The sequence below is a fragment of the Paralichthys olivaceus genome, chromosome 5 (genome assembly GCF_024713975.1).
Source record: "Paralichthys olivaceus isolate ysfri-2021 chromosome 5, ASM2471397v2, whole genome shotgun sequence".
Classification (NCBI taxonomy): domain Eukaryota; kingdom Metazoa; phylum Chordata; class Actinopteri; order Pleuronectiformes; family Paralichthyidae; genus Paralichthys; species Paralichthys olivaceus.
This window is the reverse complement of record NC_091097.1, coordinates 13,313,506-13,339,920: the sequence shown is the minus strand read 5'-3', so window position 1 is coordinate 13,339,920 and position 26,415 is coordinate 13,313,506. Positions and strand designations below refer to the sequence as shown.

Here is a 26,415-nt window from a genome sequence, read left to right as displayed (position 1 = left end):
AAAGCTGTGAAGAAAGAGGAACCAAAGTCTTTGACTCTTTGTTATCATTTGGATACAAGTCAAATGTAGTCCCACCAGTGAGTTCTGGCTCCAACGCATGGTCACCTCCCAATTGGACGTGCCTGGTAAACTCCCAATATAAGGCACCCAGAAGGCCTCCTGATTATATCCACTAACCTCCACAACTGTCCCCTCTTCAACATGGAGTTTTTCTATTCCGAACTGCCTGAACTCCTCACCTGCTGATTGTGACTATTGCTGAGAGTTGCCTTCGTCACAATGGTCGACACCGCACCGAGCCACCGGTCTATATCGCGCTCTTTCTTCCCCTTACTCATGAACGAGATACAAGAGGATACAGAAAATCATTTGACCTCTGCAGCAGACACCTTTACCTGCAGGTCATGTCTGAAAACCTCCTCTTTTATCTCTCCTTCACACACAGGTGAGGTACCACCTGCGGTTCTCCTTCACCCCGCGCAATGCCCCAACCAGGGAGATGTCGGAGCTGAACCCGAACAGTGACCTGGACTGGCACACACTCAGTCTCTTTCCCCTTTTTCAACTGCCAGGGCCAAGAGAGCAGTATGAAAAGGAAGGGGGCACGCCAGGTGAGACCCGCCCACCCATCTTCTCTTTGACCTTCCTTATCTTCTGTTTTTCTTTGTCTGTCTCTCTCACTTTTTCTCTCTGTCTTTTCTGCATTGCAAGGCACCATCGTGTCCTACATGTAGGGCCCTGCATCCAAATTTAAATGTTCAATTTATAAAAGCCTCATATTTCTTGGAAGCGTTATTCAAATAAGCATTAGTCCTAAACATTATATTTTTATGCTTGGACAGAGACTGTGATTTATGAAAAGCTCTTAATTTCCCACTATCTCTCGAGCTAGAGCCCTCTCGTCAGGCTGTTTCCACGGCAACCATGTCTGTGAGCATCTTTGGCATGATCAGTGTTATCTACTTTTGGCACGATCAGGTTACAGCACGGCCTTGCATCATTTGTGAGCCATTTGTTAGGTGTCAGGCACCGTTCAGGCAACATTGCATGCTCTTCAAATGTGGTGGATATGTCAGGGTTAATTATGTGATTATGATTAACCAGGGATTAGAGGGGACACTGTTCTGTTGTCCCCAAGAAGCTCCACAACTCTTTCTCATAAGCAGCTTTCAGACAAGCACTGAACTCCGCAGTTCCTCCGTATTTTCTCCAGAGGAGGTGCAGGTATGAATGCGAATGTTGGCTTGAGACACTCTGCAGTTTCTGTGGACTTTCTCCGCTTGGCATCCAAGTATAATATCCGTAGAAATCCAGGAGAAGTGTGAACACTGGGGATCCCCTGCTGGATTCACAGGGAGCGAGTGGGCAGGTCGATGATGATTCCAACGCACGAAAGACACAAAAAAGAAGAAAACTAAAATCTCTGTAGCCAATTGTGCAGATTTTATTTGCTGAAAACGGCTATACGTGCCAAAGGTAAATGCAACTTTAATGTGATGAAGAGGCATACTCCAAAAGATGAAGTCATCCCAGCAGCATAATATACACTGACAAGCTTTTTGGAACCCATGAATATGAATGTCCAACTTCCACATGCATCATAACTCACAACTGCAGTGCCACTTTTCTTCCTCAAGGGCTTTTTAATGTTGACCTTTAGAGAGAATATGGGACTTTTAGAAAGAGGGTTTACACCACGAGAAAATCCTTGGAACCCTGACACAGTTTCTCCAAATTTAACTGCTCTTTTTTTTAGGTTATTATCGAGAGGGCTTTCTGGCGGTGCAGCATGCAGTGGACAGAGCCATCATGCAGTCTTACAACAGCACTGCAGCTGCCCCTCTGCTGCGACAGATCAGAGTGGTCCTGTCACGGTTTCCGTACCCTGCCTTTATATATGACGTCTTCATCTTGGCCATTCAGAACCAACTGCCCCTACTTCTGGTGCTCAGCTTCACGTACACATCCCTCAACATTGTACGATCAGTTGTGCTGGAAAAGGAAAGGAAGCTCAAGGTGTGTTTCTGTGTGTCTGTGTGGGCTGCTCTGGAAATTCGTGATAGAACCAGCCAGACTAATCTTTTGTCTCATGCATTTCAGGAGTACATGAGGATGATGGGTCTCAGCAACTGGCTCCACTGGAGTGCCTGGTTCCTCATGTTCTTCCTCTTCCTCTCCGTTTCAGTCTTTTTTTTTACCTTGCTGCTCTGTATCCAGGTGAGTTTGTGTGAGAGATCGTCATCACTTAACACAGTATTTCAAATATGTAATGCCTTTGCCACAGAAATCAAGCTAAGGAAACTGTATTACAATGTCATTATTCACAGTAGAGTCCAACTGATATGGATTATTGGAGGCTGATACTGAAATCCTGGAGCAAAAATCCCTTCTAACAGATAAATCGGTCGATTTAAAAAAAAAAAAATATATATAACAAAATATGATTGTGGATTTTTTACAGGAGATACAGGATAGTTTACAACCATAAACTGTATTGTGAATAACTCAATATATTTTTTAAATGTAAAATGTAAACATAAATGCACAACCTTTCTGCATTGTTTATTCTGTTAAAAGTTCATATTAGATATGTGTCTATGAAAGGGAAATATCAGCTTCAGTACAGTTGAACAGTGACTTAATGTCATGATTGAAACATGAAGTGCAGGACTGTTTTGTTCCGAGACAGTAAACAGGCGAGTGATACTGAGTGTTGGATCTGAATGTGTTGTTTCAGGTGAGCCCAAACGGCGCGGTGCTGAGCTACAGTGACCCCACACTGGTCTTTGTCTTCCTGCTCATCTTCACTGTGGCCACCATCAACTTCAGCTTCATGATCAGTGCCTTCTTCTCACGAGGTGTGTGATTCTGCGTGTGGTCAAATGCCTTTAAGATTCCGCTTTTGAACTCTAGGAGTAGCAGCCAAGATTCTTTAGGGTTAAGATTATTACATAATGTCCCTCTATGTGTGGGTAAATATTTAATCAATGTTAATGCTAATCCAGTCAGCACATTTAGTAAGGTACAAATTCTTGGTGAAGAGAAATGCATTGTTAGCAAGTTATTTGCAGTTCTTAGCTGTTTCCACCTCCATCTTATCATTTTCACAATTCTTGTCCCTCTCCTTCTTTGTTCATTTTGCTCATTCAGAGCTTCTCATTCAAACCTGCAGCCATCCCCTTCCAAAGCGGCTCAGATTGCACATGCATGTTAGCATCTTGCAAAACAGTCAAGGGCTCATTTGGCAGCAGCAAGTAAATTTTTTTAACTTTTACCATTGTGATTGGTTATGATTAAGCTTTAAAAGCCTTTTGGTCCATAGGGGCAGAGCAGAAGAGAAAAGACACTGGAGAAAAGCTCTGTTGTTTCACAATGAGGTGTTGAATGTCTCTCTCCATTAATCACAATGTATTTGTGCCCTGTAATGTAATGTGCTCCCTCACCTGCCCAGGCTGTTTTCCTTTATTGCTTAGACATAATGTCGCTGAGTCCCTCCAGTGTCATTTTTATGATCACTTGCCTGTGACAGACATAGCCAGAGGCATTATGGGTGCAGGTGATCCAGGCGTCCATTTGTCCCACTCTTGTGAACACAATGTTTCAGGAATGTTTGGAGAAATTCTTTGTTATTAAGGTTTCACCTGGGCTCAACAATAAACCGATTTGACTTTGGTGGTCAAAGGTCAAGTTCACTGTTACCTTACATGAATGTGAATATCTCCAGAATGCCCTGAGAAAATTCCTTCAAATTTGGCACAAATGTCCTTTCTTGCTCCTGCTGTCTCTGTCCAGCTCGCTGCTTTTATTAATTATAATAATTGTACGACTGTATATCATTAAATCCATACTATTAAATGGAGTGGACTAAAGAAGTGTGACACTTACAGAAATATGAAGTTGCTATGACACAAAGATCATTATTAATGAAGCCCCACTCTGTTTTTCTTATGAATGATGGTGTAAAGGGAAAGAAAGGCTTTTAGAGAAAATAGACCAAACCAACAGAAAAGATCCTTAAGTGCCTTGAGTGGACTGTTTTTTTCTGGCCGTTTTTGTGTGTGCAGCCGTCTGAGCACTGACACAGATAATGGTACTTAATCAATGGGCAGGCTCAAAATGTCACGTTGTCTGTCACAAGTACCTCCTTCATGCTGCACAGAAATGGAAGTAAAAACGCCTTTCGAAATCTCTCTTTCTCGTCATCTACAGCATGCAACCCTCTTCTGAATTTTTCCCCCATCTCTCCTTTGTCCTCTCAGCAGCCCTCACAGAATACATCTATCAATCAAAGAAATAGATTTTGCAGCAAAAATGGCTCTTCTCACATAGTAATTTACCTCTCAGCTCTACAAATACATGTGTGGTACTCATCTAGTGCCTCTAGAATTCTTTATCTGTATGTGTGACAACAATCAGAGCTTGTTTAAACATGAAAATGCCTAAGTCTCTACGAACTTCATCAAAAAGGTTATTCGTAAATATCTTGTACTTTTTCTTTTAGATTTAGTCGTTTGACCCCTTCTGAAGGTCATAGAGACTCGGGGATGGCACCAATTGATCGGGCATACCCACATTAGTCCAGATGAAACTTCCAAGTCTCTACGACCTTCAGAAAAAAGGTTATTGAAGAATATCTCGCTCTCCAATTGGTTTTCAGCCCTAACCCTAATTGCAACCCTAGCTCCAATTGCAACCCTAACCCTAATTTCAACCCTCACCCATATTCACCATAGGGTGAATAACTCTGCGCTGCTTACTGGAAACGTGCTGAAATTCAATGTGGGTGTGTGGCAGGCTCCCCTTTATTAGTTTTCAACCCTAATTGCAACCCTAACCCATATTCACCATAGGGTGAATAACTCTGCGCTGCTTACACGAAACGTGCAAACCGAAATTCGGTGCGGGTGCTTGGCAGGCCCCCGTTTATTAAAGGTTCTTTTCGTACCTCAAACCTCATCTTCTTTAATGCTACATGAATCTTGCTACTCATCGACATCCCATTTTCCATTGATTCCTTCTTCTTGTGTCTCCTTTTAGCCAACGTAGCAGCAGCAGCGGGCGGCTTCATTTATTTTCTGAGCTACTTGCCTTATTTGTTCCTGTGGCCACGCTACGACTTACTGAGCCATGCCCAGAAGGTGTCAGCCTGCCTTATCTCCAACGTGGCCATGGCCATGGGTGCGCAGCTCATTGGAATGTTTGAAGGCAAAGGTGAGACTTAATGTCGTGTTTTAAAAAGAAATGATTTCAACCTGCAGTCTGTGAAAATGGAGCAATACTTTATTCCTGTAAGTCTTTTTAAAAATAAATTGTCTTTAAGGTTAATCTTGTCTTGCTTGTCCTCCACAGGTACAGGAATCCAGTGGTCTAACCTGTTTGACTCTGTCACTGTGGACGACGACTTCTCCATGGCCCAGGTTCTGGCCTTGCTGCTGTTCGACTCTATTCTTTATGGGCTGGTAGCCTGGTACATGGAAGCAGTTTTTCCTGGGGAGTATGGAGTGCCTCTACCTTCCTACTTCTTTGTACTGGTATGCTGTGCACTAAACTGCTCACACACGGATGCACACACATATATTAACTGAGGATGAAAGCAAATACAGATGCATCAGTGTAAGCATGGACCGATAATGCACTAAAAAAACAGATATGGATTCTTCAGATGATTGTAAGCAGAAGGGTACTTGAACCATGTTGCGTTTGTCCCAGCGTCTCAGTGGCTTTAGTCTTTGCAGCAGAGTCAGTTACTGATTCAATCGTGAGAAGTAAACTTGAGAAGTGCAACCAAAAAGAGGGATGTTGTGTGCGAACAAAATATCACCTTATCATCTGGGTGGTTATTATAATCACCTTTCCCATAAATGTTAGTTTCATGTTACTTTGATGCTTGTAGTATTTCAACCTGTATTTATTGATTACTTAATATTTAATATATCAGTTAAACTTGGGAGATTGGATACTACTTAGTGGGTTTGGTCAAGAATGTAGTTGAAAGGTTGTTTACTTTTGGCATCCCAGGAACTCACTGGCATTTATTTTCCCCTCAGAGAATTCATCAAATGGTGAATTTATTTTCCCAAATCTGAAGGAAGAAATTTTGATTTTCATCGTTGTTTTTTTCCTTTATTTCATAAAACACGATCCACATATACAAAACGTATAAATAATAAGATAAGAGAAAAAAGGTCTCCCTGGTGTTCAGCTCCTGTGACATCATCAGGTAGTCGTAAGGATGATGTCTCTGGTTCAGTCTGCCGTAGATTAATGAAATTCCCGCAGTCAAGAGAGAGAAAGTGTCTGTGATGTAGTGACAGCGCGGGGGATTGAAAATGAGGGGTCACAGCTTATCTGCCAGAGGAAATCGTTGGGTTCAACTAAGTAGAATAACAGGAAATGTCTGAGTCTTTTCAGCCAACACAAATGTTTATCTTTGTAAGAACTATGGACGATCACGAAATGGCATGCCTTTTACGCATACACAAAAATAAACATTTCCTACCCTATTTCCCAGGAATCAGGAATTAAAGAGACTGCCAGCAGGGTGTGGATAAGATGTTGACGCACTTAACCCAGTGTCCATTGTGTGTGTGTGGGCGTGAGATGCTGTTTCTACAGTGTTGGAAGTGGACGATTAGCTCTGGTTTTTAGGAAGTGCAGCAGGGAGGGAGGTTCAGTCCGGAAACAGTCCTGTGTAGTGTGGAGTGTACATTAACAATGTAAATGTCGGCCCATTCTCTCTTTCTAATGTTTTTATGAATGGCCTAGTTCCTCTGGCTCCCTTGTAGCATCCTGTAATTACCTTACTTCATTCATATTGTGAGAAATATGTAGTGTGCAAAATGAAGTGCACTGACATGTTGGAAATATACGCTGATATTATAATACTATTTTCAACTGAGACCTTTATTCTATCCCTCATCTTTCCTCTGCCTCTCCCTCAATTTCTTTCAATCTTCACGTCAACAGCCTTCATACTGGTGCAGCAGCCCTCGCATGGCTCTGGTGAATGAGAAAGAGGAAGAGGAGGATGCAGAAAAGGCTCTGAAAGGAGAGTTTATAGAGGAAGAACCAGCTGGATTAGTCTCTGGGATCAAGATCAAGCACCTTGTTAAGGTGAGCAGCAAAACAGGACACTGTGACCCAGAGAGTCAGCATGACCCCATACTTAGATTGGTGCAGGTGGATCAGACAGTCATTACAAAAATCTATTTGCAGTAATTGGATGGTACCTTTATTTCCTCTGAGGATGTGTATGTAAAGGTTTTGGGTTTGCTCTCTCAATAGGAATTCAAAGTGGGCAACAAGACACGTAAAGCAGTGCGGGATCTTACGCTGAACATGTTTGAAGGACAGATCTCGGTGCTGCTGGGACACAATGGTGCTGGAAAGACGACGACGCTGTCCATGCTGACAGGTGAGCAGGATATAGACAAAGCAATTCTCACACAGTTATGAATAGATGCAAGCTATTCGATATTAACCCTTATTTCTGCTTCTGTTTGCAGGTCTTTTTCCTCCCACCAGCGGCAGGGCCTACATCAACGGTTACGACATCTGTCAGGACATGGCTCTGATCCGCCGCAGTTTGGGACTCTGTCCTCAGCATGACGTACTATTTGATAACCTCACAGTCAGAGAGCACCTGCTTTTCTTCGCACAGGTACTCACACATGCACACCTACTATACACTTATGGTGGGGTCCAAAGCTTGAGACCATTTTATTAGACTTTTGTGTTGCCATAAATTTTCTCAGTTAAATTCCTTTGTGGTTGACACATTATTTCCAAATTATACGTTTATTGAATGTTTTTTTATGGAGACAGGCATATCTACAGCATGGACAATAACAGGAATTTAAAACACAAAACTCCATACAATGCAAACTAATTTGTATTATTAATATTATTATTATTATAATTGGCTCCAGCCCATGAATCTCAAAAGGATAAGCTGTACAGATGATGGATGGATGATTATTATAATATTATTTCCATAAATGTTATTGTAGCAACAGCAGTTTTACTAAGGGATTCAATTTAACATTCATTTTCCACAGTTTCATTAAGAGCAGTTTGTTTGTGACTTACTTCTTGGTGTCCTTCCACAGTGAATTATCCTACAATCTTATTGTAACTTTTCAGTTCCTCTATATACTCAACTTTAAGTGCACGGTAAATGCTGGTAGTTTAGTCTAGTTGTATTTGTATCCAGTTGAAAGGCTTCTCCAAAGACAAGATTCCAGATGAGGTGGACAGAATCCTCCGTATCCTGAACCTCGAGGACAAGCAGGACGCTCGCTCCAAGACCCTCTCTGGTGGCATGAAGAGAAAACTCTCTATTGGCATTGCCCTCATTGGAGACTCCAAGGTAAAAAGAATTTAACAAGCACTATTCAGCATCATTCATTTTGTCATATCTCTCCACCTCAATCAACTCCTCTTATCTTTACCCATCTCTAGGTTGTAATGTTAGATGAGCCTACATCGGGTATGGACCCCTCAGCTCGACGTGCCACCTGGGACCTCCTGCAAGGCGAGAAACGTGGTCGCACCATTCTGCTTACCACGCACTTCATGGACGAGGCTGATCTACTCGGTGACCGAATCACCATCATGGCAGGAGGAGAGCTGCAGTGCTGCGGGTCACCGCTCTTCCTTAAGAACAAATATGGTAAGTGGAGGGTGATGTCAAAATAGCAGCAGACAGTGTTGTCAGAGTTGATAAATGTGTAGTATGGGTTGTTAAAAGACAGTTCTCCCTTTATAGGAGTGCACAGAAATTATAAAAAATATTAATTCTTGTGAAAACAATATCTCAGGAATGCCTTGAGGGAAATTCTTGAGAACTGGTACAAACATTCAGTTGGACTCGATGATCACCTGATTAGATTTTAGTGGTCATGTTTTAGTTTTTTAGTTTTTGCTTTGTGAACATATTGTCTAAATAATGCCTTACAAAAATCCATTCAAATTTGGCACCAAATTTCATTGAGACTCATTGATTAATTGGTTAGATTTGGGTAGTCAAAGGTCAAAGTGGCCTAAAAAACCATGTTTTTGGCCTCTTGAACATGATATATCAAGTCTGCCTTTGGGGAATTTCTTCCAAATCTAAATAGTTGTCACTTGGACTCAAAGACTAACTGTTTTGATTTTTGTGGTCAAGGGTCTAAGCAACCTTGTATGAGTCTGGAAAAAAAAATGTAACTGCCTTGATTGGTTGAGGCAAAGACCTGCAGGGTGGTAATTATTGTTTTGTCTGTGTTTGAATAGAAAAATACTGCACTTGCAACAGCCTATTTCTCTTCTGCTATACTTATTATCAGAAGCCGTTGTTCTTGCCCAATAGAAGTGCTTTATATTAAAACCGAATGGTCATGAGAATGGAAAATCTAGTTATTAAGTGGAAACACGTGATTGATATGACTAATTGCTCAGGCTTGTTCCTTTCATCTGCTCACCAGGTGCTGGCTACCACATGGTGATAGTAAAGGACGCTCTTTGTAATGTGTCCGAGATCACCCGCCTTGTCCACATGTATGTTCCTAACGCCACGCTGGAGAGCAGCGCCGGAGCCGAGCTCTCTTACATTTTGCCCAAAGAAAGCACCAGCAGGTGAGTCAGTCTGGTCTTTGTTCCTCTGTTGAACACTCACAACAACACAGTAGGAAGAGGGAAGGGGCCTAATGGTTTGAAAGAGCCCCAACCAGAAATCACCTCTGCTGAACCGTATGACTCAATGATAATGAATCTGGCCTCTGTGAAAGGAGACAGCGGCTTGAGAATGTCCCAGAAGGAATCAGGAAAATGTATAAAAGAATATATGCTCACATCTTTAGACACCTCTTTCTTCTGTTTGGTGGTTTGTTGTTATAACATTTCACAGGGAATTATGGCACTTTTGCTAAGCTTTGAGAATTTATTCCACTGTGTGTAACGTGTTTCCCCGATTTACTGTTTTGTTTGTGACTTCTCAGGTTTGAGCTGCTGTTCGCTGAGCTGGAGATGAACAGAGAGGAACTTGGCATCGCCAGCTATGGAGCTTCTGTCACCACCATGGAAGAAGTTTTCCTCAGGTAGGAGAAATAGCACATGGGAGGTCATGATGATCAGTAGAATCTGACTGGGAGTAACTGTGAATATCAGCCATGACCGAAATCTGCTATTTTATCAGCCCTTTCTCTCAGTACCCAGACATTCAATTAGATATATCTGTTTCCTGCATTATATATTTATAAACTTACCATTTTCAAGCAAAACTATTTTATAAAAGTGGTTTTTCAATCAAGTTAAATATATTAATATTATTAGCAGTTTACAAGAAGAGAAACTAAATAGAATATTATAGAGAAAAAAGGGAGTTCAATATAATACACACATAAAAAAAACATGTTAGTGTGAACTGACTTTCTATGCATCAGTTTTTGTCACATTGCCCTAGATCCCAGGATCATAAAATCCCTTTGCCTTTTTTTTTTTTTTTTACAAATAACCACATCAACTGAACCTTAGTGTAAAATGGAACAATTTGATGTTTTAATTTTTACATGGATGATATGTCCATCTTTGTTTACACATCTCGGTTCCAGCTGCCTGCTGCTTAATGAGCAGTTATTTCTGCTTCCCTGTTGACTTGACATGCGTATCAATGGCAACGAACACACAAGGCGCATCCACTGCAGACGGCAGGCGCTGCAAGCAGTTTCACTTGCATAAGTGTATAGCATCGCAACCGGCGCTGGCAAGAATGTTTTTTTTCCACAGGCCTCATTATTTACAGATCACACTGAGAGGCTATCAGTGTGTTCTGGCAATAAATCAAACATGACACAGAGAAAGCTGCTGTTTCAACATTATCTCATTTAGCTCTCTTCTCGAGTTCGGTACATTGCAGCCAAGAAAATGACTTATCTTTTAGATAATTAGAAACCATTAATATGACTATCTAATGACTAACAAATGTAAGTTGCAAATTTGTCATTGCAGGCAGTCACCATTGAGGAAATATGCTGTCGTAGAGCTCAGTTTGTTCATATTTTTTTTGAATCCCTTAGAATTAAATATGTTTGCAACTAGGCTCACATATTTCTCGTTCCCTAAGCGCAGCATTATTTATGTCCTCAGAGTGGGAAAGCTGGTAGATTCCAGTTTGGACATCCAGGCTATCCAGCTGCCCGCCCTTCAGTACCAACATGAGAGACGGTCCCATGACTGGACCACAGATGACGCCAGCAGCATCAGCGGCATGACTGATGTCACCGACTTCACAGACAGCGGCACTCTCATCTCAGAGGACTGCTCCAACATCAAGCTGAACACAGGGGTGAGTTAAAGAGGAACCAAATACTTGTTGTTTTTTTTTGGTTATATCATTCAAATTGCTCACATTTCACTCCCCCACCAGGTCAGACTCCACATGCAACAGTTCTATGCCATGTTCCTGAAGAGGGCGTTGTACAGCTGGAGAAACTGGAAGGTGATGGTGGCTCAGTTCCTGGTTCCTTTGGTCTTCACTGTCCTGGCCTTAGTTGTGGCACGCACTTTCCCCAGTCACCAGAATGCCCCTCAGCTGAGGCTGGCACTCAGCCGCTACGGTCCCACCAGGGTCCCTTTGGCCCTGCAGCCCGGGGCGAGTCCCCTGGCTTCTGCTCTGGCAAACACATACACTTCACAGCTCCCCGACCAGCTAGGCCAACTCATCAACATCACTGGTGAGCACAGCGAGAACCACACATGCCTCGACTGCTCAGTTGAGTGTTTACTGACCAGATGTCCTCTTTCTGTTCCGCTCCCTTCAGACTTCACTGATTACATCCTGACCCAGGCAGAGGAGGAGGGCGGCAGCTTTAATGAGCGCTGTGTGGTTGGTGCTGCCTTCCGTGGCAGCAGCAGCCAGTTTACTGAAGCAACGGCCTACTTCAACAATGAGGGCTACCACACACCTGCCACGGCTCTCATGATGGTGGACAATGCTCTGTTTAAACTTGTAGCAGGGCCAAATGCTTCCATTGAGACAGGAAATTACCCCATGCCACGCAACCTGTCGGAGATCGCCTGGAGTCAGCTGACAGAGTGAGTACAGGGGTGTGGTGATATCATGAACTTATTACCTCCACCCAGTAGGTTATGCCCTTTAAGGGATTGCTACGTAATTTGGAGGAAGGATGTGTCAGGGACAAACTCATTACATTTTGGTGTGGATCAGGGGGCTGATTCAGGAATTGTTTTTCCCCTTTCTCTCTCAACATTTACCCCAGGGAATAATTCAAGGAAATTGATTTTAAAAATGTGGCACATTTAGGGAACTGTTGTCTAAGTCTGTTAAATGGTGTGCAGCTTGGTTGAATTGAGACTCTTGGGCCTTGGCAGAGGTAAGCGCTCTCTGCATACCTCCGCGTGATATTCTAGTTTCTTTCTCTGCTGTCGAACATGGTTTCTCGCAGGAAAAGGTTGGTGATGACACTTGCTAAGAGTTTCAGCCATTGTTGCTTTTAAAAGCCAAAACTTTATATTACGCCCTCTGAGACATGCTATTTCTTTAGCGTAGACTGTACGCCACAGGGACTGTCCACGAGTGGCATGTTGGGAAGACCTTATATATATACATGCAACCCCTTTATAACATTTGCAACAGAATGATATTAACTAGGTGTGTGGAGAAAAGAGCAAGGAGAGAGAGTTTCAACATACAGTATGTCCAGACAAGGATAGATTCACTCCATGAATTTCAGTCACTCTGTTGATCATCAACCTGTTTCCACCTCCTCCTTTCTTCTCAGTCCTAACCGTCTACTTTTCTTTCCTCCTGTAGGGGTAAGACCAGCTTTGCCATCGCCATCAACCTGATGTACGGCATGGCCTCCCTCTCCAGCACCTTCGCCCTTCTGCTCGTCACAGAGTCCGCCCTTAAGTCCAAGCACGTGCAGCAGGTCAGCGGCGTCTACCTGTCAAACTTCTGGTTTTCGGCGCTGCTGTGGGACCTGATCAACTTCCTGCTGCCCTGTCTTCTCATGTTGGTGAGTTTTGACACCTGATGACTTGCAGGTATTAGTTTACTGAGACTGACTAGTTAGAGCCCGGTGAGATTTGTCCAGGTTAAAAATACAGTCTGCATAGAACTGATGCTTGAATTGTTCTCGCTCATGTCTTGACTTGTTCTGTGGTCTTCAGGTGGTATTCCGGGCGTTTGGAGTCAAGGCCTTCGTGGAGGATAACCATCTGGTCGATGTGTTGCTGTTACTGTTACTCTACGGCTGGGCTGTGGTGCCTCTTATGTACCTACTCAGCTTTTTCTTCTCCACTGCTGCCACTGCCTACACTCGCCTGACCATCTTCAACGTGATCTCTGGCACGGCCACGTTCCTGGCTGTCATCATCATGACCATCCCAGGTGAGAGGAGACACTGCTTTCCATCATAGGTAGACATTGACAAAGTGTGTCATTGCCATAGTGGACACACCGTCACCTTTTCAGACAGCTGTTAATCAGATTGAGTCAAAAAAAGAAAATCCTGATTATTCTGTACTTTGTCCAAATATCTTCTCAGGTGCAGCCAGTTCTTCTTTTCTCCTGTCAGTCACAGGTTCCCTCAAACTCTAAAATTGGTCTGAATGATTTTCTCCGGCTGCTACGATAATTCAGACTTTGATTGAGCTCCTGCCTGTGCTGTGATAAGAGTAATTGTTGGCGGCTTGAAAGATTATTTGGCCCTCAGTCCTCTTCTGCAGTAAAAAAGCAGTAAAACAGTGAGAGGCACTTTGAAGTCGTTAACGCATCAGGAATTTATTTCCTCTGTGACGCATTAGTGGAGCTCTTAAAAACTCAAGTTAAACAAAGCTAACTAAGCTACACTGTCTTGGGGTGACTATCTAAGAAAGTGCTCAAAGATGCACTATAAATAAACCTCGCATATACGGACAACTCATAATATATAATCATTATAATCTATAATCAATACTCTGTAGGTCGCACCGCTAATGTTGTGAATGTTTAAATTTTTAGCCCTCAAATTAAATAGGACCGTCACTTTTTTAAATGTTATTTCCATTAAAAATCGACTACATATACTTATGGTGGATTTATGGGTTGTAAAAGTATCTCAAGTGGAACGTGAAACTACACGGTTTCCCTCCTCAAATACAACATGCAGTATATGTGGATGGGAAGCCAGTGATGGATCATGTTCTCGAGGCCTGTGTGGAGAGAAGTTGAATTTTTGAAATGACAATGAGGAGACATCTGACTCCACAGTTTAAAAAAGTGGAAAAAAAAAAAGAAGAAAAGAATTATTCCTGATCATTCCTGCTGATTTCTCGATCATGAATTCTCCAGAGCTGAAGCTGCAGGACCTGTCACGCTTATTGGATAAGGTGTTCCTGATCTTTCCAAACTACTGCCTCGGAATGTCCTTCTGCCAGTTCTACCAGAACTACGAATTCATGTCTCTTTGTACGTCCAGCCCTCTCAGCCAGGCAATCTGCAAGCACTTTAGTAAGTACCGTCTTTATGTTTCCTCAGATAATAACAAAACCATTGTTTGTGATGAATTATGATACATGTGATATAGATGTAATAATAATGATGAGTAATGATGTGGGTGGCAACTAGGTGCAAAGTTATTAAAAGGATAATAGTGGTTTATTTTTATAGTAACGATTGAATTATCAATATATCTTAAATAAATAAGGAACTTACTTTAGATTTTTGCCTGTTTTATCCCAAATCGAGCAGAACTGGAGCAAATCGATTTCAATCTTTATTTTCACTTGGATTGTTTGTCTCCACACCTTCACAAGCCTCATTTTCTGCTGTAAGTTCACAATAGTTGACAATAAACAAGTCAGTCTTGTGAAATAAACAAATAAAACAGAAACATTGGACAAAAACACTGTAAACTAAAACCCTACACACAGTTTAAACTGAAAATTGTATTTTTATGATAAATTCTCCACCAAGATTGTTGTATTTTAGTTGTATTACCGCATAGATTCTGTATGATCATGCTCGTAATCTATTTGACATAACTTGTTGTTTCCTCTGGTTTTAGACATCACATACCAGACAAACGTATTCTCCATGTCGGAGCCTGGTGTGGGACGCTTCCTTGTGGCCTTTTCAATTCAGGGAGTGGTCTTCATTATTCTGCTGTTTGTCATCGAGCTGCAGTTTGTCCGCACTCTCTGGAGAATTGTCACCTCCCTGTGCAGACGACGCAAACAGGTAGGTGAATCGTGGGAACACTGCACAGAGTTTGTGTGTGTTAGATTATTCCTCTGAAGGTTTTAACAACAGCCTGCAGTGTTGGATGTCTCCTGGGATATTTTCAAGGTGTGAATGATTACATTCACACTGAGCAAAGCATCATCCCTGAAAAAACTGAGTAGTAATTGTAGAACCACAAAGTGAATAGTGTCTGGTCATGCAGATATGATTAAATCAACTAAAAAACACTGCATGAAAAATACATTTTAAATCATATTTCCAGGTTATAAGGTTGAAGATTAACTTTCATAGTCTCCACTTGTTGTGTAGTTGAACTAATAGTGTCTAATCTCCTTCATGAGTCTACCCCCTGTACGCTACTCTATATTTATATGTACTATTGTCCATTGTTACCTGCTCCAAAGAGTTCATGTATTCTTCATCTTTGTTAGTAAGCAGGACTACGAAATACGTATTTGTTGGAAGGATGTGGTTTGAGTCAGGAAAGAACCCATTCAATTTTGGGGTGGATGGATCAGGGCGAAGATCCCTCTTTAAAAATCTGGCATGTTTAGGTGTCTTTTATTTATGAGTGTGTTCAATTTGGTGCTAATGCAATAAAAAATCTATACCTAGTGAACTGAAATGTGGTTCAAAAGGAGACTGTTGGAGGAGGTGTGCACTCTCTCAGTGGCTGTCTATTTAAATATTGCAAGATTGTGGACACATGCTAATGATGCTGAAAGATGTGGAACATCATCTGAAAGCCCCTTTTCTCATAAGACGGAGGCTTAGAGGGAAAACACAATGTCTTATTTTTCAACGCACATTTTCATCTTACTTATGTGTGTGTGTTTTTGTGCATCAGTTACCTCTAATAGAGGATGCAGCGCTCCTTCCAGAGGACAGAGATGTGGCCGATGAAAGGAAGAGGGTCCTGGAGTGCCAGCCGATAATAGAGTCTATGGTCGGCAGCCCCCTTGTTCTGCAGGAGCTCAGCAAGGTACGTAGCACAGACGTGCCTCTGTGTTGAAACGGGCTGAAAAAGGCTTTACTATGGATGCATGTGACTCCCTGAGATATGACAAGGTGGTTATCTCTTCCTCTCAGGTGTACAGCAGCGGGGCAAATCTTCTGGCTGTGGACCGGCTGTCTCTGGCTGTTGGAAAAGGCGAGTGTTTTGGCCTCCTGGGCTTCAATGGAGCAGGGAAGACCACGACCTTTAAGATGCTGACGGGTGATGAGAGCGTAACCTCCGGGGACGCTTACATTGATGGATACAGCGTTTTGAGGGACATTAAAAAGGTGTGAGAAGAGGGGTTTAAATTCACTCAGTCCAAAGTGTTGCTTTCAAAGTGCAGATATTTGAAAGTAAATATTTATCTCTGTATTGCAGGTGCAGCAGCGCATCGGTTACTGTCCCCAGTTTGACGCTGTGTTGGACCACATGACAGGGAGAGAAACTCTGAGTATGTATGCTAGGCTCAGAGGCATACCAGAGAAGTATGTGTCCGGCTGTGTGGAGAACGTCCTTAGGTCACTGCTGCTGGAGCCTCACGCTGATAAACTGGTCCGCAGCTTCAGGTGAGTCATGTGTTTTGTGCCACACGGTACTCATGTGGATAAGGCTTCATGCTGTGTGTGTAAAATACCATCTCACCATCAACATCCAGTGGTGGTAACAAGCGGAAGCTGAGTGCGGGCATGGCTCTGATCGGTGGGCCTCCGGTCATCTTCCTGGACGAACCCTCGACTGGGATGGACCCTGTGGCGAGGAGGCTGCTGTGGGATTCTGTTACACGCACACGAGAGTCTGGCAAAGCCATAGTCATCACTTCTCATAGGTGAGATTTCCATTGTATTGTATTTGGTTCAGGAGTGGATGAACTTAATAACGTAAAGTTACCCAGGTACTGTATTTAAGTAGAATTTTGTTTGTGCGTTTTACTCAAGTATTCTTATTTTCTGCATTTTTTTTATCTCAACTTTATTACATTTCAGAAGGAAAAACTATATTTTATGCACCTCTGAATTTAGCTGTAATCACTAGTTACTCTGTTAATATTTAAATAAAAAACATACGAGCTAAAAAAAGCATTATTATTGATAAAAGGACACATTATATAATTACTTCAAATTACTTCCACCACATACAATGGTAGACAATAATCCAGTAATAAAATAAAATATAAACTTATCACTGCCTTATTTTTGCAAGTTCTTCACTTTGATACAACCTCTATACTTTATGACTATACTTTTGTGTTATTAAGTATTTTTAAAAATGTGATTTATTTATTTAAAACATTTTCCTTCACCCCTGATTACCAGTTAAACGACGTTATATTGCTACATCCTCATTTATGAAACTCAAACTGTCCCCTCACCAGTATGGAGGAGTGCGAGGCCCTGTGCACCAGGCTGGCAGTGATGGTCAATGGCCAGATGAAATGTCTCGGGAGTCCCCAACACCTTAAGAGCAAGTTCGGCAGTGGCTACACTCTGCTGGCTAAAGTGCACGTGGAGGCTGAGCTGGAAGACAGTGACCTGCATCTGTTTAAAGACTTCATTGAAAGCACCTTTCCAGGTCAGAGACACAGTGTTACATTTGAAATGTTCATAAGAATATCATTTTTGATTCAAATAGAAAAATAACAAATTATAACTTATGTTTTAGGGATTTGTTTTCTTTTCTCTGCACTACATCAATAATGGTTAATATCTAAACATTTGAATTTCCTCCCACGGCAGGAAGTCAACTAAAGGATTCACACCAGGGGATGGTACACTACCATTTGACTGACAAGACACTAACCTGGGCCCAGGTACTGTCACAGATCTGCAAATATTATTTTTCAACAAAGTTGAAACTGAGAAAAATCCATCCCTGCACTTGTGCTGTGTCTGATCTCCCTCTAGTGGACAAAACAATATATAGCAAACTTTCAATTTTCTCTCCTTCGTATTTCACCAAGTCCACCTCAGCACGTTTTACTTTGATGAGCTGAGAATGAGGATTTGTAAAACTGAAACAGGAGAAAAAAACACAACACAGATTTACTCCTTTCTTCCTTTCCCGTTACCAGCAGAGCACTTTGCCTCTCCCTTTTTTTTCTCTCTCGATTCTTCACGCTCAACGTCCCTAATGCGGCGCTCTCTCCCCTCTTTGTTAGCCTGTTTACCCGGGTGTCACGTTTCCATCACTGCCAATCATTACCAGAGCCGATTCAAAGCCTTGTCTACTGCAGAGTCATTTGATCTGGGAGTTTATTGCCAGTAATATCTTTTCTAGTGGGATTTTTGACCAGTGGAGAAGGGGCTTTACACTAATCGCAGTTTCATGTGATCATGTTACATTCTCCAAAATGCTCAAAACATCTTGAAAAGAAAGAGACGTGCATGGAACTGGAGCTACATCATTTTATATTCACAGTTTTTTTTCTCATTGTTTCATTTCACCCAGGAGATATATTCACATCACACTTTTTCACGTTCTCCCCCTCCTTGTCCTCTGCTCCCTCTCAGGTGTTTGGCACTTTGGAGGCAGCCAAAGAGAAATACAGCATTGACGATTACTGCGTGAGCCAGATATCACTGGAGCAGGTGTTCCTCAGCTTTGCCCAGTTCCAGCACTGCATAGAGAGCGGGAAGAAGTAGGTGGAGTGAGGAGTCCGTCCATCCATCGTCCATTTTACTCAGTGTGTGTGTGTGTGTGTGTGTGTGTGCGCGTGTGTGTATGGATTTACAGTTACATAGCAGTTGTGTAAACAGGCTGGAGCAGAGCACGATTTATCTCCTGCTCCATTTTTACTTTGCCCAACAACACTTACACAAACACGTAAACACACACACACACACACACACACACACACATACACACGCATACACACACACACACTGGGCCCGTCCCTAACTTCAGCATTTCTACTACTGTATCCTGCTGGTGTATTTGTTGGCTCACTCATGCCGTCCTTGTTGTTGTGTGATGGGAAAGTAGGAAATGGGGATGTTGTTTATTCCAAGTGATGAACTCTAATGCACCTTTTAGTGAGGTCAAAGGTCATTGACACCACTCATTAGAAACGACCACTACTCTTAATTGTGTGTGACAAGGTGTGTGTGTGTGTGTCTGTACGTACAGCTTGTCTTTTTGTTATTTATGATTTATTATGATTTAGTTTCAGAGACTTCGAGCGTTATTGTTTTGGTGATCGTCAGTCACCATGAGAGAGTGAACCACTCTTATTTGATAGTTTATGAAAATGTTGCACACCATTACGCCTTATCTAACTAATGAGGGTTTGCTTCTTTTTATTGCTCAATATAAAACAATGTAAATAATGTGGTGTTTTCATGGTACTAAAGCCAGTTAGTCATTCAGAACAAAGAAGAACGGCTACTCTTTTAAAGACTGTTTTTTTGGCTCATTAATGAATGCATGCATAAAATACGACTTACCGAGCGCATGATGATGATTATCATGATGATGATGAAGATGATGATGAAGATGATGAAGAAGAACACTGGAAGACCGTCCTTTCTGCAGAGGAGTACGTTTACTCCCGTCTGAGTACATATAATATGCCTCTTATGAACCAATGATTCTGTTTTTGCTGCCAAACAAGTTACAGCATCAGTTTATGTCGCAGCCATTAGAATTTATGCAGAAGCTATTTGGAGAGAAAATCGCTTTATGACGCACGCGATGCTGTTGCAGTAAAACAGCAGGAATAGACCTCAAGTTGTATCAGACTGCATGTGATCGCTTTGGACCAAGAAGAGCAAAGACTGCAACGACCTTTGGGGTGTTTTTGAACATGTATTTCTTTTTTTTCCCGCAGCTATGCATTCCACATGGTAAACCTGTGTAAATATATGTGTGTATGTGTGTGAGGAAGCGAGAGAATGACAACAAATTATTCCTGAATTCATCCAGACTAAAGTAAACCAGTGCTACGATAAGAGAACCAAGAGATTGTCCCTGTGCAGTGGACAAACTTTACTGCTGTGTCACATTTAGCGTGTAGCTGCTCCTTTAGGAAATGCAATAAAAAGGATGAACAGTTGTATGGGTGGTAAAGGCAAACACAGTCCCCTGCACACAAACAGACGCCTTGTCCTGAGGAAGAAGAATCAGCGCAGTGTTTGTTGCTCTTTCATCCCACAGCCTAGTTGGTACTTTAAAGAACCTGGAAAACGTGTGTTCTATTCCATAGGCTTCTTATGATTTTTCGCATGTAATGATGAGAAACATTATTTTTACTTCCTGCTTGCCGTCCGTCAGTCAGATGAATGTATTTTTTCGCGTCTTTCACAAAAGCAAGAAGCACTCGACGTTGATCAGTTTTGTCACCAACTCTGTATGATTTACGGCACTTTCTTCATGTCACTGTCAGATGTGTGTAGAAAATAAAAATAAGAGACTGACATTCCAGGAAGACACTGATTTGTGGCTTATTGGTCTTAGAAGGTTTGAACATCTTCATATTTTCATGTTTTGTTTGTGTGTATCTGCACAATTCATTGTTTCCTTACACTGTATGACTTGAATCAACTGCACATTCGGATACGTGGTTATAGGAACATGGGAATGTTTGAACTGCTGATACTATAAGAATTGAGTGCTGAAATACAGTGTGTCATATTTAAAAGGGGAATTTACATCAGTGTAATTGTGTACTGTACTGTACCATGGAACTTACCTTGTCAACTGTATTTGTGTCGCTATTCTTTTTAAATTAAATAATGCTCTACGCACATGGAAGCAAACATCCGTGTCAGGTCTCGTTCTTCCACCAGCGTAGACTTCGCTGAATCTGTTCTCTGCACACATTCCACCAGGAGACGAGTGGAAAGACTTGTCTGTGCTCCACCTTGTTGCTGCAAGAATAACCTCACAAAAGCAGAGTCCAAAGGTGAAACATGACAACTGAGTGTGAACAGCGGTAAAGCTTAATGCTTCTAGGTCAGACGCAGCCACAAATCCACCACTTCTGTCACTGTTGTAAACATGTAGAAACTCTTTAACTTAACTAGCTCTGTTTCAACTCCAAGACAATAATACTGTTCATTCTCTTTTTGTTGTATCGACAATAATATCCCAATCAACATCAGAACTGGCCATGTGTGGATCGATGTCAAATTATTTTGCAGCTTTTCTAACTGACTCATTTATATCAAATCAGTCAAATGTGACCTCCTTGTTGGAGGTCACAGTTGATGACACTGACTATCAACAGCAGTACCAGCTTGAAATGCTTGAGGACTTGTAGAATATATCTGTGACGATTCTCAGGTGTCATTGATCCTCAGGCAGTTGTTCCTGTGCACACGGGTATAAAGACCCACAGAGGTTAACTACCTGAAACCTCCCACATGTCACGTTAGACGTGAAGAGGCCTCTTGGGTGAGGGGTGAAATTACTTTCAGAGGATTATCCACACACACACACACACACACACACACACACACACACTCTCTGAGTACACAGTAGATCAAGAAAGAATGTGGCCCCCTGCTTTGGCCCAGCAGCAAAATTTTGGCAATATTTTCATTGCTCATTCCTCAGAAGTCTTTAGAGTTGCACATGAACACTACTGAAGTTAGACAATAGAAAACACTGACTTCTCACAATTTGAAGCTCATTTGTTCTAGATCCAGTTTCTCTCTGTTTGCTTTAATTTAAATCAAACAATCTGAGAATGTAAATTAATTTTGTGGTTGAAGATTAACAACATGTCAATGATGTTGTGGGTCTCTGAAGACCCTTGACCTCCTCAGAGGCCCTGAGTTGTTGTTGTTGTTGTTGTTTAACAGAGCATGCTCAAGTCCCGCTGGCCAGGGGGGAGAATGCGCGTTCATGTCACAGTTGGCACGCGCGCCATGACGTCAGGCAGAAGCTCAACACGGCCTCGGAAGTGAGGAGGTGGAGAGGAGGAGCTGGAGGAGTAACCCTCAGAGGGTATTTCAGGTTCATGAGCACAGAGCATCGTTGATCGTCACACACAGAGAAGAGAACAGCAGCAGGAGCCATGGCTGTTGTGGATGACTCTGTTTTCTCCCTCGTCTCCAGCCCCACCGCTCTGCTGGGGGCTGTTGTTGTGCTCCTCGTCCTCTGCCTCGTGTCCAGCAGCTTCAGCTCGGATGGAGCGGGGAAGGGTCCCCCGGGGCCGAGGCCTCTGCCCCTGCTTGGCAACATGTTGCAGCTGGATCTCAAGAGACCCTACAGGACCCTGTGTGAGGTGAGCTGCGGCCTGATCCGACTCATCCATTCATACATGTTGGCTTTAATACACGAGCTTGTGTTTTTCTGACATGTGTGACTGTGTTTCACTTTTCATTGTGTTTTACCAAACAAGATGAAGCGTTGGTGTTTTTACCTGTAGGTGGTAAAGAAAAGGACTAAAGAAAGTTGGTGTCAGTTCCCAGCTGAATTTATTTGTGGTAAAAAAAGTTTTTTAATATCAGCTAAATTTGGAATTTAGCTTCATAAGCAGATTATATTTGGTGTTGGCTTGATATTTATCAAGTCATAGAAACATCTTCATTTACAATGCTTTATTTTGTAGAAATGGGGAAATATACAGTTTCTTCTAACATTTGAATCAGTATTGTAGACAAAAAAAAAAGCAAAAAGGAAGCTCTCAAAGGAAGCTATGGTGTGTCACAGTGTTGTTGATAATATATAAGGCAAACAGCACCTTATATGTACAGGTCATCTCATTATTCAGGCAACATCCACATCCTACAGTTATCCGACAGACACAGGTCATCTGTGTGCAACTTCATGTTGTGTTATTTCAGCTTTCAGAGAAATACGGCTCAGTGTTCACCGTTTACTTTGGACCCAATAAAGTGGTGGTGCTGGCAGGATACAAGGCGGTCAGAGAGGCTCTGGTCAACTTCTCAGAGGAGTTTGGAGACCGACACATCTCTCCTATTTTTTATGAGATTAATCAAGGTCATGGTAAGATCAACACGTTGTAATATTTTTCATCATAGGCACAAAAGTAAAATTGCTAGAAATTATGGATGACCGTATGTTTGTTTTAATTTAAAAGGAATCATTTTTTCAAACGGAGAGTCGTGGAAAGAGATGAGACGTTTCGCCCTCTCCACCCTCAGAGACTTCGGGATGGGCAAGAGAGTAATTGAGGATAAAATCGTGGAGGAGTGTCGGTTCCTGATCCAGATGTTTGAGGAGCACAAAGGTATTGAGTTGATGTAAAACCTGACAAAATGTTCTCATGTGCAAAAACAACAAGTGGTGTAGATTATTTTTACTTCCTGTCTTTGGTAGGGAAACCATTAAATACAACAAATCCATTATATTATGCGACGTCCAACATCATCTCCTCCATCGTGTTCGGGAGCAGATTTGAATATAATGACCCTCGGTTTCAAGACTTGGTGAGAAGAACGGGTGAAAGCATACAATACTCAGGCACCGCTTCAATCCAGGTAAACCTCGTGCTTGTTGTTTAAATCAGTTCTGTTTAAAGGGAATGTGTTCGTCCGCAGTGAGACAGATTTGATCTTGTGTGTGAGTTGAAACATTAGCACATGATTTTTCTTAAATTGTGTAGGATACAAGTAACTTATAGCATCAGTTTATAGTTGCTTTGGGAAAACTAAGGCCCAACAGTCACTCAATTAAACCATGTTTAAATTCACTAGATCTGGATTTTAAATTGGGTGATGAATATCAGTCCACTAAACATGCCTGATTGTTTCAGGATCCAAGCATTATTCTGAGAAATCAATGAAAATGTTGAACGCCACAGACGATTTTATTAAAAATTGATAAAAGGACAGTTGGTGGGCCAAGAAAGAACCGCTTAAATTTGAGGGCAAATACATTTTTTAAATTTCGTTTTTTACGTTTTCACCAATTTCCCAAGATATAATTCATAAAAGAAAAATACAGGCTTATTTGTCTATGAGCGTGTGTTATGTGGTGCAGCTTGATTGAATTTAAATGGGACACCTTGGTGTAATTGCTCCACTGACTTCCATTCTAGTTCTTTCCTGAGCTTCACACTCTGGAACAAATGTTGTTCAATATGTTTTACAAACCAGAACTGATTTTCTTAAACCATCTTTCTACTGTTGTGTCCCAGCTTTACAACATGTTTCCCAGGTTGGTCAGTTGGATAAAAAACCGGCAGCTCATATTAAATAATGTCAAATCGACCATCAGGGATGTTAATGTGTTAATCAAGCAACTGAGAGAGACCCTGAACACAAACTCCTGCAGGGGGCTCGTGGACTGTTTCATAGTTCGGAAACAGAAAGAAGAGGTAGGACAGCAATGTGTCATATTTTTCAGCAGACAATAATAAGATTGTGCTCATGAATATTTTATAATATGTGGCTTTTCTTTCTCTCAGGACTCTTGTGTTATGGACACTCACTACAATGAGCAAAACTTATTTTTTACCATTACAAACTTGTTTTCTGCTGGCACCGACACCTCTGCAAGTACACTCAAATGGGGTTTGCTGCTTATGGCCAAATATCCACATATACAGGGTAAGATGGAGTATGTATGACTTTACCTGTGGGTGCCTTGAAAAGCCTTTTAGTTACAAACCTGAACTTATTTGTGTGTTAAACCATCCTGGTAATCGGAATTCTTGTTTTTTTTGTGTTGTCTAAAGACATCTACTTCAAATTTGAATTGTGTTTTAAGAGTTTTTCTGTGGTGGCTTTATTTTAACACTAAGTAAAAGAAATATCTTCTTTATGACACAGTAAAGGACAGGGGGGAAACACAAGAAGCAGAATATGTGAAACATGAGTGAATAAGCCAAGTTTAAGCTGCTCCTGGCTGGGTTTGGCTGGAAACAGGATGGATCTTTTAAAGAACATCCTGTTAAAGAACATCCTGTTAAAGAACAGTTGATTCAAGAGATGGAATGCTAAAATGAATTTGTGTCTGATTAACCAGATTAGCTAACTGTTAACTTGCAGCATGCCTTCTTTGGAGAGGCTGCAGCTTTATTTGATCAGTCTTCAGGATGGTGTTCAAACATGCTTTGTTGTTACTCTTCTTGTGATAACAGACCAGGTGCAGGAGGAGCTGAGCAGGGTGATCGGAGGCCGTCAGGTTCGAGTGGAGGACAGGAAGAACCTGCCGTACACAGACGCCGTCATCCATGAGACGCAGAGACTGGCCAACATTGTCCCCATGGCCATTCCTCACAAAACCAGCCGAGACATCACCTTCCAGGGCTACTTTATTAAAGCGGTCAGTCCCTCACTCAGGTCAATACATATACATTTGTGTTTGTTGGGTCTTCCACCTCTGAACACTTGGAAATGCCTTCATTTTTAGGCTTTACAGGTTTTTTTCTCGTGTCATTACAGGGGACTGTTGTGTTTCCTCTTCTTACTTCTGTCCTGACTGACAAGAGCGAATGGGAGACGCCACACACTTTCAACCCTTCTCACTTCCTGGACAGAGAGGGTAAATTCATCAAGAGAGACGCCTTCATGCCCTTTTCTGCAGGTATAGCAGCTTCTTCACACGTTTTATGTTCCTTCATCGATCAGAACTAATTTACACTTCAACACGTGATTATTTGCAACTCGCTCGCTGTTCTTCCAGGTCGCAGAGTGTGCCTCGGAGAGAGTCTGGCAAAGATGGAGCTCTTCATCTTCTTCGCCTCCCTCCTTCAACGCTTTCGCTTCACTCCTCCACCAGGCGTTACGGAAGATGAACTGGATCTGACGCCGGCTGTGGGCTTCATCCTCAGCCCTTTACCTCATGAGCTGTGTGCAGCCAGTCGCCTGTGAGGGATTTCTTTTCTTTCTTTTCATGCTATTCAAATCCTCAAGATCAAGAGTTGTAAATAAATTCAGATCAGCATCAGGAGACAGAACTTACCTGACAAGATAATGAACTAATTAAATATGGGCGCACAGACTAGCCTATTTTTTTTTTTTATATATATAGAATTTGTTGATGTTAGTTTGAACAGGTTGATATAAATTAAATGTATTTAGTCTTTTATAGTAAGGGATGACATGAGTGTATTCCTGCTTTCAGTTATTTGAATTGATTTTTTATTTTAGTGCCTATGTCTTTCTCCTCCTGCATAATATAAATCGAAATAAAGATAGACTTGTTCTGTCATAATGTTTTGATGTTAACAAATAAATAAAGGGGAAATTGAGTTTAAACTGCTTTTAAATAATGATTTTATCAGCTG

General features: G+C 41.8%; 2 protein-coding genes across 2 annotated transcripts in view; both read left to right on the top strand.

Annotated features, from left to right (window-relative positions):
• Positions 1-20,971, top strand: part of abca3b (ATP-binding cassette, sub-family A (ABC1), member 3b) — a 28,837-nt gene extending 7,866 nt beyond the window's left edge. Inside the window, exons 5-31 of the mRNA XM_020101810.2 lie at positions 446-611; positions 1,757-2,016; positions 2,101-2,217; positions 2,738-2,858; positions 5,038-5,211; positions 5,350-5,531; positions 6,967-7,113; positions 7,285-7,414; positions 7,506-7,660; positions 8,213-8,368; positions 8,461-8,671; positions 9,465-9,615; positions 9,978-10,076; positions 11,125-11,323; positions 11,405-11,711; positions 11,799-12,072; positions 12,812-13,016; positions 13,171-13,390; positions 14,333-14,491; positions 15,048-15,220; positions 16,071-16,205; positions 16,313-16,507; positions 16,599-16,786; positions 16,876-17,046; positions 17,593-17,789; positions 17,954-18,027; positions 18,728-20,971. Coding sequence (XP_019957369.1) covers positions 446-611; positions 1,757-2,016; positions 2,101-2,217; positions 2,738-2,858; positions 5,038-5,211; positions 5,350-5,531; positions 6,967-7,113; positions 7,285-7,414; positions 7,506-7,660; positions 8,213-8,368; positions 8,461-8,671; positions 9,465-9,615; positions 9,978-10,076; positions 11,125-11,323; positions 11,405-11,711; positions 11,799-12,072; positions 12,812-13,016; positions 13,171-13,390; positions 14,333-14,491; positions 15,048-15,220; positions 16,071-16,205; positions 16,313-16,507; positions 16,599-16,786; positions 16,876-17,046; positions 17,593-17,789; positions 17,954-18,027; positions 18,728-18,859 — 4,698 coding nt within the window. The 3' untranslated portion in view covers positions 18,860-20,971. The remainder of the gene's footprint in view (positions 1-445; positions 612-1,756; positions 2,017-2,100; positions 2,218-2,737; positions 2,859-5,037; positions 5,212-5,349; positions 5,532-6,966; positions 7,114-7,284; positions 7,415-7,505; positions 7,661-8,212; positions 8,369-8,460; positions 8,672-9,464; positions 9,616-9,977; positions 10,077-11,124; positions 11,324-11,404; positions 11,712-11,798; positions 12,073-12,811; positions 13,017-13,170; positions 13,391-14,332; positions 14,492-15,047; positions 15,221-16,070; positions 16,206-16,312; positions 16,508-16,598; positions 16,787-16,875; positions 17,047-17,592; positions 17,790-17,953; positions 18,028-18,727) is intronic.
• Positions 20,972-22,023: 1,052 nt separating this feature from the next.
• On the top strand, positions 22,024-26,386 carry LOC109638676 (cytochrome P450 2K1-like). The gene is made up of 9 exons (XM_069524412.1): positions 22,024-22,443; positions 23,006-23,168; positions 23,263-23,412; positions 23,502-23,662; positions 24,322-24,501; positions 24,592-24,733; positions 25,267-25,451; positions 25,571-25,712; positions 25,812-26,386. Exons 1-9 carry the CDS (start codon positions 22,234-22,236, stop codon positions 25,997-25,999), a joined length of 1,521 nt encoding a protein of 506 aa, XP_069380513.1. The 5' UTR covers positions 22,024-22,233; the 3' UTR covers positions 26,000-26,386.
• Positions 26,387-26,415: the final 29 nt, after the last annotated feature.